The 18,066-nt window shown below is 40.8% G+C and overlaps 1 protein-coding gene across 2 annotated transcripts in view; it reads left to right on the top strand.

Moving 5' to 3' along the window:
• PAWR (pro-apoptotic WT1 regulator) overlaps positions 4,378-18,066 on the top strand; it is a 117,957-nt gene continuing 104,268 nt past the window's right edge. Inside the window, exons 1-2 of one of the 2 annotated variants that reach the window (XM_018047594.1) lie at positions 4,378-4,578; positions 5,049-5,724. In XM_018047594.1, coding sequence (XP_017903083.1) covers positions 5,197-5,724 — 528 coding nt within the window. In that variant the 5' untranslated portion in view covers positions 4,378-4,578; positions 5,049-5,196. The remainder of the gene's footprint in view (positions 4,579-5,048; positions 5,725-18,066) is intronic. The other variant, XM_018047593.1, reaches the window with a different exon arrangement.

Here is an 18,066-nt window from a genome sequence, read left to right as displayed (position 1 = left end):
GGACTTAAGATGTACTTCAGACAGGGTGAGAATAAGAGGCAGGTCTCTACTTGTTTAGCCTCAACACAGATCAGATGTGAAAGTATCTAGAAATCTGCAAATTGCATACATTAGACCTGTTAAACATAACAGACTGAACACATTTATCATTACTATTCCCTCAAGTAACTTCACTAAAATGAAAGTAAAGTGATAAACCAGTAACAACCAAGAAGATGGGAAACGAGAGCAAGGTTTTGGAAGATGGAAGATGGAAAACAGACGTTAGCAGAGAAGAAAAAGGTGAATTCTAACCACCTTCAAGAGACCAAGTCAGCAAGGATTCCTTTATGTCCTAAAGAAGAAAGCTGAGAAAGTAGAGGCAGCAGCATATACTTCAGAAACAGAAGAAAGAATGGGAATGAAAAAAAAAAAAGGATTGGCTAAAAATCGACATACAGGACAGTTAGATTCTCAAGTCCTCGCTGTAAGGCCTAATAACAAGGAGGCTGTCTCTCCTGATATTGGTAGAAGACTGGAAGTTCCTGCGCTGGAGCTGTCGGAATTACAAATGTAGGGAACTTGAACACAGCAGGCATTCAACAGAGGGACTACGTGAAATCTGCATATTGAGTTTTGAGACTCCCGCAGTCCCTTCTCTTGGCACTTGAAACAGCTGACAACCAGTGTCACAGACAGAAACAGTTTCTTTCTGGGAAACTGATGTGGCCAGGAGGAAACGCCAAAGATGCTGACAATTGACACATGCCTCCACCTGGCATGTGGGTCCACCTGGGTCCAAGTACCAACTCCCAGAATGGGGACCATCAGTCAACAAATTCTGCCTTTTGAGAAGAGCATCCAGTCAACTTTTCAATGCTTCAGCCTAAAATATGAATGAACAGGGACTTTCCTGGTGGTCCAGAGGTTAAGACTCTGCCCTTCCACTACAGGGGGCACAGGTCTGATCCCTGGTCAGGGAATTAAGGTCCTGCAGGCCACGCAGGGTGGCCAGTAAATAAATAAAATATGAATGAATAGCAGACTGATAAGGTGAAAACAGGAAAATGAAAAATGAAGACTGAAATAATCAAGAAGATGAAAGGGAACATATAGGTAAGAGACACAGTGCAGGACCAGCAGAAGAAAAGGTAAAGGAATTTCCTTAGAAAGAGAAAAGATAATGAATGTGATACAAGAACAGGATAATATGGAAGAAGAACATTTAGAGACTAAGAAACAGATCACAGAAAAAATGGTGGCAGAAACAGAAAATTCAATAGGAATTCTGGCAAATAAGAGACCAAATAGCCCTGAAAACAGAATAACATGCCAAACAGAAACTAGAAAAGACAAATAGTTACTAGGGAACACTTAGAAATTCAGCATCTATTTAGCAGGAGTTCCAGAAAGAGAAGAGAGGAAATGGAAGGGAAGAATTACCAAAGATATAAAAAAAGGAAATCTCCCAGCTGAAGGCCAGAGGGTGGATTTAGAGGGCCCACTGAGTGCTTAACATGTAATGAAAGAAGATAAACCATGGCAAACCTTTAAGATAATTAAGAAGGTGGGTTAGAAGTTCCAAAACTTTAGAGAGAAAAGACAAAGGAATCTGAATGCCATTGGTTTTCTGGCAACTCTAACTCCGGAAACTAGAAGACAATATAGTGATGCCCTCAAAGTTATAAAGGAAAATGGTTTCCAACCTAGAGTTCTAAGCCCCACCAAACTATTAACCAAGTGTGAAGACAAAGGAAAAACAGTTTTCAACATACACAGTCTCCAAGGATGTGCAATCTGATCTCCAGAGTATACTGAAGGAGTACTCAAGTAAAATAAGGGAAAAGAGGACAATATGGAATTAAAGAAACAAGGAGTTCTGTGTAGGAAATGATTCCCAGGATGTCAGGCAAGTATAATCCCAGGATAAGCACAGAGCAGTGAACCTTAGAAGTCAGTCCAGGGTAGAGTAGGGGGTGGAGAGCTCCAGGAGAGATCCCTCCCAGAAAACGAGAACCGAGAACTGACGGATCATCTGATATAATTAACTGCATTGCGAGGAAGAAAGTTTCGGACTGACATATAGGAAATACTTGACAAAGTCACAGCTGGGGGTGGAGGCAACTCCTGGTAGGTCTCTAGAGGACAGAAGCCAAGGATGCTGCTAAACATCCTGCAATGGACAGGACGACATCCCCAAAGAACTATCCAGTCCCAAAGGTCCACAGTGCTGCAGGTGAGAAAACAGGCCTGGAGTCTTTGAGGATTATTTCATCAGAACGCTGTACATAAAGATTGATGACATGCAAGCATGGCAATTTAGAACTGACTCAGCTAAATATTTTGATGCAATGATGGAAGCAGTCTGGATGTGAAATATATCTTTGGGACTATTGAGAATGGTAAGGTAAAGACAAAAGATATAATAAACAATAATAATATACAGTGCTTTGTGCTTCAATAATCGCTTTCATCCATGATTCCTAGGGCACTTTATAGACTAATAATAACTACCCTGGTACTCACATACTACCTTTTATCTAAGGAGCTCAGGCACTTTCACAGCACTCACAATGTAGGAAGTATTATTATCCCCATTTTGTATGTAAGTAAACAGAGGCACAAAAGTTAAACAACTTTCCCAAAGTCACACGTCAATAGCAGCCAACATTCCTGACTCCGGGCTTGTTAATACTAAGAGAACTGATCTAAGAGATGCAGTGATAAATTATGTGGCAGAGTGTTATCCTAGTTCATTCAGGATCTATTGTTTTCAAGTTAATAATGTGTATTTAGTACCTTATCTTTTTGGTCTGTATCTCCCCTCACCTTTAGAAACCCAGGACTCTGTTCAATATCCTATTAATAAAAGAGACTATATTTACAGAGCGTTTTCCTTGACCAAGCAATGCTCAATTCTTAACTTAAAAATATATGCAGTTATTACTGGCTTGATAATAAAGAAAGCTGAGTTTCAGAGAATTTAAAGAACATGCCCAAGATTGCTCAGCTGTTTTTATGTTTGAATTCAGGTACATTATATCCTCTTGCCACTATATCCTGCAGTCCCTCCAAGAGAAAATCCTCTGGGAAGTTACAAAGCATATTAACGTGAATCTATTTAATGCCCAAACCTCCTCCCTCCTGCCGTCCTGGCCTTAAAACTCAGAAAACAGAGCAATGAATCATTAATTGAGGAGTTTCAAGTGGCGCACCCAGGTTGGTACCAGCCAGACTCAGCCTTTTAAACCGATTCCCGAGGAAGGCCTTTAATTTTTTAAAGGGTTTTTCCAGAATTCAATCCGGGTTATCCACATGTTCACTCCCAGCAGACAGACCAAAGAGGCAAAAGGGGTGTCTTTCCCCTCTGACAAACAGCATGTGAATCACTGTGTCCTGTCCTTATTCCTGGGCAGGCCCACGCAGAGGGCTCACCACCATGTGCCACCTGGGCAAAACAGGTAGTACTAAGTAGGAAGAAAGATTTACGTTAGGTAAGAATGTGACTCAGTGCTCGTACACTTGATAGTGATGTGCCCTGGCACTACTCTGATACAGTGCAGTCTGCCTCCTCAGCTGCCTGACAGTGGAAGTTTAGCCTACCCTGATCCAGAAATCTGAGATGATCTGCATCTGAAGATAAGATTTATCCTATGGCACGTTAACGGCACAAGAATAGAGACAATCACCGCCCCAGCTCATATCAAATCAGCCTCAAAGCAGCTTTAGGACTTTGGGAGGAAGCTTTGCTGCTAAATTCACTATCTGTGAAGAGGAGGTGTAGAGTCAGAGTTAAGAGGAAACTCCAATTTGATTGGGATCGCCGATACAATTTATTTTAAATGAGTTTAACATTTTGTTCCTACAAACCTAAGATAATAGTAAAGCCTTGATAATACACTGACAATTGAAGCCCCTCCTTTCAGCCGACACTCTCACCTGAGACCACAGACGAGAAGGAGGGGGCCTGGGTTTCAGTTCTTCCTACCCTCCTGCCTGCCACCCTAGTGCATCTGAAAAGGAGGCAGTGACGAGGAAGAGAGGTGAGAGCCTTTTCCCATCCTGGCTAGTCAGGCCCTAAATCATCACCAGTTGATTGCCTTTTTCCCTTCAGCCAGCAGCATTTGAGACTTTTCCCTGGAAGAGTATGTCTTGTACTTAAAAGGAAGAGTGGTGGGAGACAGGAGAGGCGGAGAACGGCGTGCAGGGCCTTTCGCGCTGCAGAGTCGGAGGCGCCGGGAGGCCGGACGCCGCGCGGCTGCGCGCCCAGGACTGCGTGGTCGCCGCGGCGTCCGCGGGGCTGGCGGCGGCGGGCCGGACCCGGCGTCGCGCACCTGAGCGCCGGGGGGCGGGGCGTCGGCGGGCACAGCCCCCCGCCGCGCGCCGCGCCCCTCGCGCGCCGCCTCGGTCCTTTCCGCCCGCGCTTCGGCGTCGCTCGGCTCCGGTCCTTCCCCTCCCTCCTCCTTCCCTCCCTCCCAGCCCGGGAGAACCGCGGGCTCCGGACGGCGAGTTGGCGGTGGCTTCTCGCGCGCGGCCGCTTCGGCTCACCTGGGCGCCCGCTCCCAGCCCCGAAACTCGTCCCCCCGTAACTCCGCTCAGGTAAGGGGCCCCCGGGGCACTGCGCACTCTCCACGCGAACCTGTGCCCCTGGACTCGGCTGGACGGCTGGGTCAGGACACGTCCCGCCTCCTCCGCGAGTCGGTCAGGGGGCTCGGCGCCTCGCCCCGCGATGGTGAGGGTGTTGGCGGCTGGCACCCTGGAGCCGGGCGAGGGCTGGAGATGCGACGGGCCGACAGGTGGCGGGTCTGGCTCGGGCCCCCCGCGACCGCCGGAGACCGGGACCCTGCCTCTCTCTTCCCCTCCAGGGGCGGCGACCGTCCGGGCCCCGCCGTGTAGGTGCGCCGGAGAAACTCGGCGGGGCGGCGACTCGGCGACTCCTCGCCTGCGGGGCTGAGTGGGGGCGCTCTCGGGGAGGAGGGCCCTGAGGGGCGCGGCCCCGGGGCAGACCCTCGAGCCGGGCGAGGACCTCACGCTTCCCTTCCCCGCCCCCTTTTGTGTTTCTCCTGCAGACCGGCCGGTCCCGGCGGGAGGCGCGGCCGCCCCAGCGCCCGGGGGTCGTTCCCTCGCCTCCTCCGGGCGGCGGGAAGGAAGAGGCGGCGGCGGCCGGAGTCGGGGCGGGCGGCCTGAGGTGAGAGCCCGGCCGGCCCCGCTGGGAATATGGCGACCGGTGGCTACCGGACCGGCGGCGGCGGCGGCAGCACCACAGACTTCCTGGAGGAGTGGAAGGCGAAGCGCGAGAAGATGCGCGCCAAGCAGAATCCCCCGGGCCCGGCCGCCCCCGCCGGGGGGACCGGCGACGCGGCCGGCAAGCTCCCGCCGGGGGCCCTGGGCACCTCGGCCGCCGCCGCGGCGGCCAACGAGCTCAACAACAACCTCCCGGGCGGCGGCCCCGCCGGCGCCGCACCTGCCGCCCCCGGCCCCGGGGGCGTGAACTGTGCCGTGGGCCCCGCGCCGCTGAGCCGCGCCGCCCCCGGCCCGCGGCGGCCGGAGGACGAGTCCCCTCCCGCCGCCGCCGCCACTTCGGGGGCAGCGCCCGCCCGGGGCGGCGAGGAGGAGCGGGACTGCGCCCCGGAGAAGGGCAAGAGCTCGGGCCCCAGCGCCAGGAAAGGCAAAGGACAGATCGAGAAGAGGAAGCTGCGGGAGAAGCGGAGATCCACCGGCGTGGTCAACATCCCCTCCGCAGAGGTGAGCCGGGTGGGGCCGCGGCCGGACCCTGGAGGGCTGCCGCCTCCTGGTCTCATCTCTCCGGGACCCAGAGCTTTCCTCCTCGAGCCTGCACTTCTTAGCCTTTCTCTGAGTAGGCAGGCAGGGGGTGATGGAGTTTTACTCTCAACAAACGCTTCCTGGGAAGTTCCCCAACCCAGAGTCGGACACGTGCTTTTCAGGCTTCCTGGCTAAGATCTCAGACACCAGAGCCTTCTTTTCACTGGTGGAAGGATAGCATGGGGCTTCAGAACTTGCCTACCTCGTTTCTGCTTGATCAGTTAGAAAAATTGGTGAATGGTGATGACGACGTACTCTATTTAGTTTCCCAGGTGTCGGTCTTAAGTTATCGGATCGTTTATCTCTTCCCTCTTAGCAGTGTTTAATAGCACCTGTAAAGAAAACTTGGCTTTAGCACTACCCCAGACAGCTTTATCTTTCAATGGACCCAAGACGAGTATATCCAAACCAAGCATATGTACTACTTCATATATACACACCAGCTGTTGGAAATAGCGCGCGCGGACACACACATACCCACGCACACACACGCACACACTTTTTTCCTGAGTGGTATTCTGGACAATAGGAACGCTGTAGCAACCCACAGTTCTTTTGCTCTCTCCATGTGTTGAAGTATTTGACCCTATGTATTCTGGAAAACATTTGTAGTAGGTTTGGGAATTTCTGGGGTGGAGGGGGAGTGGTGGTTGATTTTTTTTTTTTTTTTTTTGGTATTTTTGAGCAGTCTGAGAAACATTTCTGTGGGCAACAGCAGCATCTTCCTATTAGAATGCCTGGTGAAACTTTTTGACTTATGGTATAACAGCACTTCTCTCTACTCAACAAAACAATCGTAAACAAGTTTTTAGTTGCTTTAATAGTAACTCACCGGCTTGGGGAAGTGATTCAACAATCCCGTTTCACCGTAAGTAGTTACGTCTTTTGCTCATTGGCTCTAAGGTTTTAACTTTTTTTTTTTTCTCCTGGCCTTCTAATTTATTCAACTTTGACACACACTAAGTAAATAGTAAGAATTCACCAACTTTAATTGTGGTTCAGATAAAAACATCTGCAATAAGTTAGGGTGTGTATCAAACATACCAAATTTTTGAGTCTTAATATGATTTCCATACCTAGAAAATCAGTTTGTCTTTGAAGGGTATATTTTTATGCATGTTTCAGGAAGATTTTTATCAGCCAGCAAAACTGTCCTCTGTGGTTTGCTACTTGCACAAAAGATCTGTTATTCATTAAATTGCTTTAAAAGGAATTCATGAGAGTGGTAATCAAATTTTTAGGGTTTTTTTAAGTTAAAAATATGAAGATTAAGGGGAAACTGAAGACAAGGCTTTGGAAAAGTTACATTCCTCAGCGTTATTTTTAAATGTAGCTGATGGTCCAAATAAAATAATTTGTCATTTCCAATCTTTTCCTCATTGTTCATTTGACAGGGATCTTATTTTGGGAGATCTCTTGGCAGATGTTAAAACTTCATTTTTTTGTCTGGCTGGTTGTGCTAAAATTGTTATTTCTCAGTACCTTTTTGTGTTTGTTTCTTTAACAAGGGTAATGTTTACTGGGAGAAGTAAGTATGGTGTATCTTGTGAGGTCCTAAGAAACGTCTTTTGTTAATATTCGTGTTTTGGGTAAGGGAACACAGTGCTGAGAATGTAGATGACTCCCCGTTACAATTGAGTCTAATACTCTGGAATGTTTTTTGTTTGGGTGTTGGCAACTCCTAAATTTAATCTTCCTTAAAAACAAACAACCCAGGGTACCATTTTTTTGTCTGTGGAATTTGAACCTTTTTTATTGAATAGGGAATGGAGTACTGCTTTCTTTTTGTGGTAACTATGGCTCTATCTGTTTCATGCTGTAGGACCCAACAAAACATGGTGATGTTTTACCACAGTATCTAATTAGCAGGCATATTTCTTGAGTTCCTCCTCCCCATATTTTCAGTTTTTTAAAAAATAAAGTCTTTCACATTATGTGAATCATGTGCCATTTATTTCTCTTAGCAGTTTCAACATTGTAAATACCAGTTGCTGTGGAGTTTCTTGTATAATACCGTTTAGCACTACTATTTTAAAAAGTCATATAATATTTTACGAAATTTTCAGGCGTAAAAATATTATAAAATATTTTATAATATAAAATATAAAAAGATCATCAGTCAATATTCAAAAGTAGAGTTATATATATATATATACATATATATATATATACACATACATATATATAGTGTTGAATGACTAATCTCTTATTTTCAGGCAGTATTCCCAACCAAGTTTATATTAGTAGATTAGCATGTAACTTGTATACAAAGAGTCTGTTTTAGTGTTTGATAAACATTAAATTTCTTCAAAAGTATTTGCTAAGCATCTGTGTAAAACATTTGTTGTGACTTTCATTAACTTATTTTACTGATTACAGAGTAACTATAAAATTGTTACAAAAGAACCTGACAGCAGATGAAGATGATACCAGCAAATGGAAGATAGTTTTAGTAAGGAAGCAGTTCAGAATCTTGAAGTGTAGGTGGTGGGGGGATACTGCATGTGATGGCTATAATAAATGCAAATATACAGATACTCATTAATGAGATAAACTTCAGTTGCTCTTGTTTACTAAGAGTTTTTTTAAAAAAATCTTTTTTCTAAATTTTTGCCTTTTCTGTTAGCCAGAATTGGATAACTTGAATGTAACATACTTACTACTGCTATTTTTTGTACATTTGTTAGATTAGCCACATATTTATTACATGTCTCTGTTCAAGGCACTGTCATAAGCACTCTGGAGAAAACAAGAATAAGGCAGTATATATTTTCAAGTAGCAAGACTGTAATCTAGGAAGAAGGCATAATTATATGAAGAAACTTAAGTAGGCACTGAGTTAACAGTTTAAAAGCCAACTTAACACAGCATGTAGCTAATTGTTAATTAAAACTGTTGTCTATTTAAAGGAAAGAGGATGGGGCTAAGAGTAGCTGTTGAGGTCGAGGGTCTTGAACTGAGACATTTTTTTACTTATATGTTTATACATATATTCATACATAAATGCATATATATCTGTTTGTATAGTTTTTTAAATGTCAAAGTGCAGTGGTTCTAAGCTGTGGCAGCATATCAACACTGTGTGAGGATATTAAAAAATGCTTCCCCTTTGCTGATTATTTGCCTTCTTCCTCCTTGACCCCTTTCATTTAATGGGTCTGGGATGGTATGGGTCCAGGTATTAATATTTTGATAAGCTCCCCATGTGATTCAGGATTTAGGATTATTGGGTTTCATTCTAGGGATGCAGAAATGAATAGGACACAGGCCTTGCCCACAAGAGGGTTCTTAAGTAATACAGGGAACTGTGTTAAGTAGTACACTATTAAGTACAGGCTATTTACTGAGCAGGGTACCTAGCTCAAGAGGGTTAGTTGGGGAAGGCTTCCTCGACACTTATACCCACGTTTTCAGAGTGCTTGTAAGGTTATTGCCATTGGGTAGGTGTGCATGAATGGATTAACAGAGGTGGTTTTCATAGAAAATATAACATTTCAATAGATAGAGATCTAATGCTAAGTCGCTTTCAGTCATGAAAACTCTTTGCGACTCGGTGGACTGTAGCTCACCAGGCTCCTCTGTCCATGGGATTCTCCAGGCAAAAATAGTGGAGTGGGTTGCCATTTCCTCCTCCAGGGGATTTTCCTGACCCAGGGATTGAACCCCAGTCTCTTACGTCTCCTGCATTGGCACGCAGGTTCTTCACCGCTTCCGCCACCTGGGAAGTCTCAGGTAGAGGTCAAATGATACTAAAGTTTGGATTTAAATATAAAAGTTAAAATTTATTGAAACGTAACTGTTTTCATTGTGGTCAGCTAAAGTGTTTTATGTATTGTCTTAATTAATACTCACAGCAATCCCCAATGGTAGTTATACTTACTGTTTTCATCCTCATTTCCAGAAAATGGAGGCTTGGAGAGTTTAAATGACTCAAGATCACATGGGAAGTGAATAAATGGTAGAGTAGTATTTTAAAAGTTTTTGGATTTTTGTGTACGTGTGTGTCTAGGGAAAAAGGAGTTTTTAAGAGTTTTAAGGAGTTTTACGTTTTTGCATTACTTAGCTTATTTCTCTAGATTTTTTTCAATAACTTTTTATTAGAGGTTTATCTTAAATGATTTAAACATATAAATGGGGAAAACAACGAAAGTATGAAATTGAATAGAAGTTAAGGTCAAATTTGTAGGCTCAGATTTTGCTTCTAACCCTGTAGTCTGTAGTTTGGTTAGCAAAATTTTGAACACTGAATCATCAACAAAATACAAATCTGCTTTTGGCTAGCAGTCAGAAAGTGTGGATCTTTGATTTTACTTAAGTGATACCTTGTTTTTCAGTCAAGATGGGATTATAACACCTACTCCATAGTTTGAAGGAACATTTGATATATAGAAACTCTTCTAAGTGAACACAATTTAAGTCGCAATTATTCAGCATATTTATTGACCATTATATAGGACAAGCTCCACTTAGTAAGTCTTATAAATCCAGGAAGCTTAAGAAATGCCTTTTGGTATGCCCATTATATTCTAGACTGTCTACCTTTCAATGTGATGAGTCAGGGGAAGGACTAATAGTGATTCAGAGTTGGAGAAAATTGGACTGGTGAATAGAGTAGATACAGGGTAGATACCGAGGTTTCTTAATAAGATTTTAGTCCTAGCCTTTCTACATGTTGAGCTCATTGATAAATTGAAATTTTAGTATTATCAGAATTTTTAGTGAGTTTTCTAAGCTGAGAGGCCTTTTTCCATGAAAATAATAATTATGTAATTAAAGCAGATGATACATATGGTATGTTTATTAAGACCCAGGCACTGATTTAAGCATCTTAACATGTTTTGGTGCATTTAATTCTTACTGCCACCCTATGGGAAAATGGGACAGAAAGGGCCAGTTACTTGCCTGAGGGGAAAAAGAGAATCTGTCTTCAAAGCCTGATTCTTAAGAACCATTTTATCATATTTCACTGTATTGTATAAGTATATACCCAGTTTAAGAAATACAAAAATTATTTTATAAGAAGCGAATAAATTACTGTAGAATTTGAAAATGACCATGTTACAAAAGACAGATGAAGTGGGACTTTATTGGAAAAATTCAAGAGCAAATAAATACATTAACAGTGGCATTAAAATTCTTATTTAAAATTTTTGTCAAGCTAGTGGTCTTACAAACACTCTTCATTATTTCTCCACTGGTTTACAGCGCATGTGATATGGGTCAGAAAATAATTATGCTCTTTAATAGTGGTGCTGACATCTTAGAAGTTTAAAATTACTGGAAATATTAAGAGTTTGAAATTTTCCAACACTTTTTTCTTTTCAAAAAGTGAAGTATAATTTATATATCATGAAATTCACCTTTTTAAAGTGTACATCAGTGGTTTTTAGTATGTTCACAAAGTTGTGCTCTAAATGCTTTTACATTTTCATCTTAATTTTTTATTCATAGAACCTGTGGTATTTGTGGTAGATTTTAGCTCCCTACTCAGTAAAGTACAGCAGTATTCAACAGGAGAAGTTATTAAATTAATATACTATCTGCTTTCCCTGCATTTCACAGAGGAAAATAAAATTGTAGAATCTTCTGTTTTTAATTTCTTAAACTTAGACCTCTGCTACCACTTTCTTTACTAGAATTTAGTATAAGAGGTACATAATTTAATTGAATGTAGTATTTTCAACTGTTTAAAATTTTACGTATCTTTCATGGAGGTCTGCAAAAACACATTTGGGAACTTTGATTCAGAGTAAACATGGAGTTTTAGGCGATTAAACTTTAGTCATTTATTACTTAAGTCAGGGCCCTAAAAGATGTGGCTGTGGGTGGGGGTATCTGTACCCTTATCACCTATGTTATTTATTTAAAATGCAAATTTCTGGGATCTACCTCAGGGAAGAGTTACCTGAGACTTCATTTTAACATATGCTCACATGATTCTTGTACTGAAGTTCAAGAACTGACTTAAATGCTCTATACTGGCTTACTGATCTGTAAAATGAAATTGATACTGATTATTTTATTAATTCATTTAATAGTCCTGTGAGATAATATTTCTGAAAAAGCTTAAGAATGACTAAACGATAAATCATAGTTATTATATAGGTATAACACATTGATAAGTAGTTGTTGATGTCTAATGGAAATTTTTTACTGGGATGTTAAACATTTTACTTTTTCCACTTAATTAAGAACTTTATAGATATTTTAACAGAGGCAACTTGAGATACTTGGAAATTGAAAGTTTCTTAAAACATTTATATAATCTCATATATTTAGGACAAAATGTTGTGTCTGCCTGGCTTCTTGAAGAAGCCTCGCCTACAGAAAAAACCTCTAATACTTAATGTGTAATTTGAACTTTATGTTCACTCATTTTTCTTTTGTGTATTCTTTAAGGGAAAGTGTATGTTTGTAAATGTTTAATAATTAGTTCAAACCTTTGAAACAGGTTTTGTCCATCTCATTAAAATATTCTCAAGTGAAGTCTTTCCCTTTTGTTTACTATCACATATTTGACCTGTTGGCATCCGTAACTAGCCAGTTGATTCTTAACATATTTGCTTATTGCTGAGGCAGCTTTTGGTGTAAGTCATGTGTGTTTTTGTTTATAGCTGCATACAGACTGGTGTTACAGTTGAGCATCAGCCATGTATTACAGTCTTCTTAGGTTACTTACAGATATACCAGGCTCCATGTCAGAATGAAGTTAGAGAAACATTTAATTTTTAAAAACAGTAAAATTATTTACTTAAAGGGTAAAAACAACTCCAGTGAGTTAGAAACTTAGCATATGAATTGGTTAATAAATATTTATTTGGTGATAGTCTTTAGAAATTTCCTTCACCAGAGTTGTATGGGTTACAGTGTTTTTCAATAATAGTTTTATTTGCTTTATAAGTTGAATTTAAAGAAAAAGGGCTGTTGTATTCTGAAAGTGAATGTTTTCTAGAGTTTTGCTGAAATGAGCAGGTAGGAGAGGACTTATGTTGTAGATTACAGTTCTGTGACAGCTAAATTTTGTTTGCAGACTTTTTTTTTTTAATTGTAAGAGACTAACTGAATAAGATAAATAAGAATAATAAAATATCAGTTTGAAATACAGTTGAAAACATTAATAAAATTAACTTTAAAAGATACCTTTTAATATTCAGCAAATTTGTGGGCATATGTTTGAGAAATTTACAGGTTATATAAAGTATGAAATGGTTTTTCTATTACTTTTAGAATTCTTTGCAGGATATTTTTAGTAGTATTTAAAAAGAATGGAAATCTGAGTTATGAAGAGCAAAATTAACATTCAGAAGATGGTGCTTGAGGAATATGATTAAAAATATTTTAGCTGACATAGTCAAAGAAGCTGCATTAAGTCTCAAATTCTTGATAAGACTTCTTGATATTCTGTAATGCAAGCAAAAGTTGATCCAAACCAAATTTGTATAAACTTATTTTTTTTTCTCCTGCTGGTAAAACCTGTGTTGAAAAAGTAATGTGTTCTTTGTAGTTCTCCTGTGTAAATACAAAAGAAGATAGTGAAACCTATCACCTCTTATCTTATACATTTTATTTGTTTCTAATCTTTTGTCTCCATAAAAAATGGAGCCACACTGTACAGATTTGTGTGTATATTTAGTCTTTCGTTTTATGGTGTTATTCTTCAAAAATAAGGATGGATTTTTAAAAAAATTGTGGTAAAATGCTATACATAAGATCTTAAATCATTTTTATTCAGTGCTATTAAATACATTCAGATTGTTGTGCAGAAATTACCACTAGCCATCCCCATAACTCTTTCATCTTATAAAATTGAAACTGTATACTTAACAATAACTCTCCATTCTACGCTCCTTCCAGCCTCAGACAACCACCAAGGTACTTCTGTCTTTAGGAACGGATATGTTTGTGTTATTTGATACTAGAATATTTAAGCATTGCTTTATTGGGAAAAGACCCTACTGTTAAACAGCTATTTATTTCTTTTCATATATTGTGTTTCCTGAACCATTCAAGAAAAGTATTTGGGTCATTCAAAGCATCTTATAGGTATGGGCACTTTCAGGTAATTGTGAAGGATGCCCAGAGATGTTTTTTAAATCTCTATTGCCTTTGATTTTGGTGGGAAATTGAGTAGAACTGTAGTAATTATAAGTGCGTGTAAGCTGTAGCTCAGCCTATAAGTTCATAAAACTCAACATGGTGTCAAGTCACATGATTAAAAACCATAGGGCATATGGAAAAATGGAGTTTAGGGGAATAACACTCAAAAACTTCGTCAGTGACATGTGAAAAGACAGAAACCTTGTAAGGACTAGTGCAGTTTTATGCATGTTAAATGGTTAAGAAATATAAAAGTACTCAAATTAATATGACATGACTTTGTAAAAGCACTGGAATTTGCTTATAGAAGTGGGTCTCAAAAGGGTTGCGATTTGTGAAGTGATGGAAGAAGGGTCATCTGAAGTTGGATTGGAAATGTAACACCAGATTCGGATGAGCATGGCTCACAACACATGCAGTGAACCTAGCTGCATGGTGGAAGTTTGTGGTGTGTATTCTGTGAGTTTCTTTGCAGCCGAGTTGTGTTTTCTCTACTTAGCTAGTGTTTCTTGCAGTTGCACAGAAGCAAATGTGAAATTTGGGTTATGCTCAACTTGTTCCGTAACATAGTAGTTGCTTAGGAGCAAATTGAATTTTCTAAGCAAGTGTTACAGTATGTGGTGTGTGTGTGTCTGTATGCCCATACATGTACATCTGTGTGTCTGTCTGTATCTATATGCATGTGTGTATGTGTGTGAGCTCAGTGTCTGACTCTTTGCAACCCCTTGGACTGTAGCCTGCCAGGCTCCTCTGTCCATGGAATTTTCTAGGCAAGACTACTGGAGTGGATCGCCATTTCCTCCTTCAAGAGATCTTGACCCAGGGATCAAACCCATGTCTCTTGCATCTCCTGCATTGGCAGGCAGTTTCTTTACCACTGCACCACTTGGGAAGTGCGTAACCATAAATCCGATAACCTAATATGTAAAGTCCAAGTAATGAGATAGAGAAAGGTCTAGAACTGAGAATGCTTGTTTAAGAGTTTATAATGATACTGATTGCTAGGATAGAGGCAGTAGAAAAGGAAAACAGTTGGATGGATTTTAGAGGTTTTTTATTGGCATTTGAAAAGTACATAACTGGGGTGTTTTGAACTGGAAAAGTCTTTAGAGATCATCTGTTCCATACAAAAAAGTATTTGGTATTGCCAGACTACTCCTGAAACTGAAGTTGTCTGTCAGCCTCAGTCTTAATTCCAGCTGAGTGTTGCTCTCTCACACCTGCCTTTCAGCTCTATCCTGATTACTGTTGAGAATCTTGCTGATTTTATTCCTTCTTCTTAAATACTCACTCAACCTCTCTCTCTCATCTTGCCATTAAGGAATGTTCCCTTAATTCTCCTTCACCTTTCAACTTACTTTTCCTTCCTTAATTGCTCAACTTAAAGGCCTTGTTTTCACCTGGCAACTCCCATTTCACTGCTCAGTCTCACTACTTTTTAAAAATCGATTTTGCCAAGTTTGCTTGTAGCCTCATAATTGCCAAACGTGACAGCTTCTTTTCTATTTTCATGCTACCTAACCTTTCTTTCAGAGAAGGCAATGGCACCCCACTCCAGTACTCTTGCCTGGAAAATCCCATGGACGGAGGAGCCTGGTGGGCTGCAGTCCATGGGGTCGTGAAGAGTCGGACACGACTGAGAGACTTCACTTTCGCTTTTCACTTTCCTGCATTTGAGAAGGAAATGGCCACCCACTCCAGTGTTCTTGCCTGGAGAATCCCAGGGACGGGGAGCCTGGTGCGCTGCCGTCTATGAGGTCGCACAGAGTCACAACTGAAGCGACTTGGCAGCAGCAGCCTTTCCTAAGCATTTGCCTTTGTCACTCCTCTCCCTTGGGGGCTGCAGCACTTTTGGAGGTTCTTTTTCAGTTGGTTTACTCAAAAACATTGGCCAGCCTTCTCTGTGCCCCAGGCACAGTGCTAGCTGATACAGTGAGTCACATTATCCATTATCACCCATCTTTAAGGAACTTCTCTTGGGGATTAAAAAAAAATACTGTCTTAGTTTAGGCAGCTATCACAAGAGTATCATAGACTGGGTGGTTTATAGACAATAGAAGTTTATTTTTCTGGAGGCTGTGAGTCCAAAATCAAGGCTGCAGCAGAATCTGCATTGTTGAGAGCCTGCTTTCTAGTTCACTTGTCCTCACACGATGGAAGAGGATGAGAGAGATCTCTGGGGTCTGTCTTATCTGAACACTAACCCCATCCACGAGGACTCTAGCCTTGTGACCTAATCTCCTCCCCAAGGCGCCATCTTCTAATATCACATTGGAGTTGATGGTCCCCCCCCCACATAGGGATGTTGGGGAAGTACACTCACTCAGTCCGTAGCAGATAATAATAAATTTGATGTTATAAAAACTATGATGGGGAAAAGAACAAAGTACTGAACTAGCTCAGAAAAGGGAGCCACCAGTTCTATAAGGGAGTCAGGGAGGACTTTATATATGGTGGCTTGACTAATGAGGACTTCCCAGGTGCAGAGGGGACACACGAACATTCTGGATAAAGGAAGGCCCAGAACCAGGAGATAATAGCATTATATTGTGTGTGTACTGTGTGCCCAGCACTGTGCTGGGGGCTTTCTATGCATTATTTCCTCATCTTCGCATTAGCTCTCAACATAGATTTAAACAAAAAAAAATTTTTTTTTCCCTCATTTTACAAGATGAGGAAGTTCAGCCTCAGAGAAGTTGTGACTTGCCCAAAGGTTATACTGGCAAACTTGGATATGACTCCACATTTGTTTAGGTGCCAGGGCCCACACGTTGGTTATCATTGTTGGAAAGGGGGAGGGATATGTTCTAACTGAGGAAATATTGATGTGCAGCGAATTCATGGTTGGGAGTGAATGGAGAACACTCAGTAAGAATGATATGGACCAATTATGATAGATCTGACTGTCACGCCAGGGAATTTAGACTTTATTCTGCTGTTCTTTGTTAGTATTGTTGGCTGGGCATTTCCTTCCTTTGTCCATATCTATTTATATAATAAGTCTGACTGCTTCTGGAATAAGTTTTGCCTGCATAATTTGCAGTTATTAGGGAAATTTTCTTGTTCAGAGACAGGTACCTATTCAATATAAAATCCTATAAAAATATGCATATAATAGAATAATTCCATATTTTCACATGGATTTAAAAAAATGAGAGGATAGGCTCTAAGCAAAGTTATACCAAGTGACTATTAACAATAATAATTCTGTACTGAAAATAGATTTGGGGATACCTTTGTGGAGCAGGATAGAGTGAAGATGGATGCTCTGGTGACATTAAATTGTCACAGTATGTTCTGAGTGTAATTATGGGGAGGTTTATACCTTAATATGATCCCTTGGTTTAGATTTTACCTTGTATTTCTTGTAAAAGCAGGTTTTAATTTCCATTCCAGATTCTTTTTTAGTTCATCTTGGGATATAGATGCTTGGAATACAGGTGCTGAAGGACGGGCATCACCTTTGTCTCTTTACTGCTTATTATTTTCTCAGCTCTACAGATGTTCCCTTTCTCCCTTCCTTCTGCCTTCTCTTACTTTGAGGAAGTGCTTCTCTAAATCACATTTTAGGAGTATTTATATTTGATAATTTAAAGGTAATGTCTTTGTATTATATAAAATTTGAAATTAAACAGCCAAAATAGGATTACGCAAGCATCAGCTATAGATTACTATTATCAATATGACATAAATTCTTTCATTTTTATTTTTATTAATTGGGATTATAACCTATATACATTTTTACAACTGATCTTTAAATTTTATATCATAAATATTATTATTCCCTTTTAAATTCTTTTTGAAAGCAAAGAAGTTAACTGCTGCATATTTTTTGGTTTTATAAACGTAATTTCCACTATCCAATGATAGCTATTACTTTATAGTTTTAATATACAATTCCTGAGGATATTTTTGTACCTACACCTAAAATAAATATCTAAATCCAGAAATTTAGTCATTGTACAAATACTATAACCTTTTTCTTATCAGTATATTTTTTCTTCTTTTTATTTATTTATTTTTGGCTGTGCTGGGTCTTTGTTGCTGTGCAGGTTTCCCTCTAGTTGTGCTGAGTAGAGGCTACTCTTCATTATGGTGTGCCGGCTTCTCACTGCGATTGCTTCTGTTGCAGAGCATGGGCTCTAGGGCGCCCAGGCTTTAGTAGGT

The sequence above is a fragment of the Capra hircus genome, chromosome 5 (genome assembly GCF_001704415.2).
Source record: "Capra hircus breed San Clemente chromosome 5, ASM170441v1, whole genome shotgun sequence".
NCBI classification, from domain to species: domain Eukaryota; kingdom Metazoa; phylum Chordata; class Mammalia; order Artiodactyla; family Bovidae; genus Capra; species Capra hircus.
The sequence above is the reverse complement of the archived record's forward strand: the minus strand, read 5'-3'. Positions and strand labels throughout refer to the sequence as shown.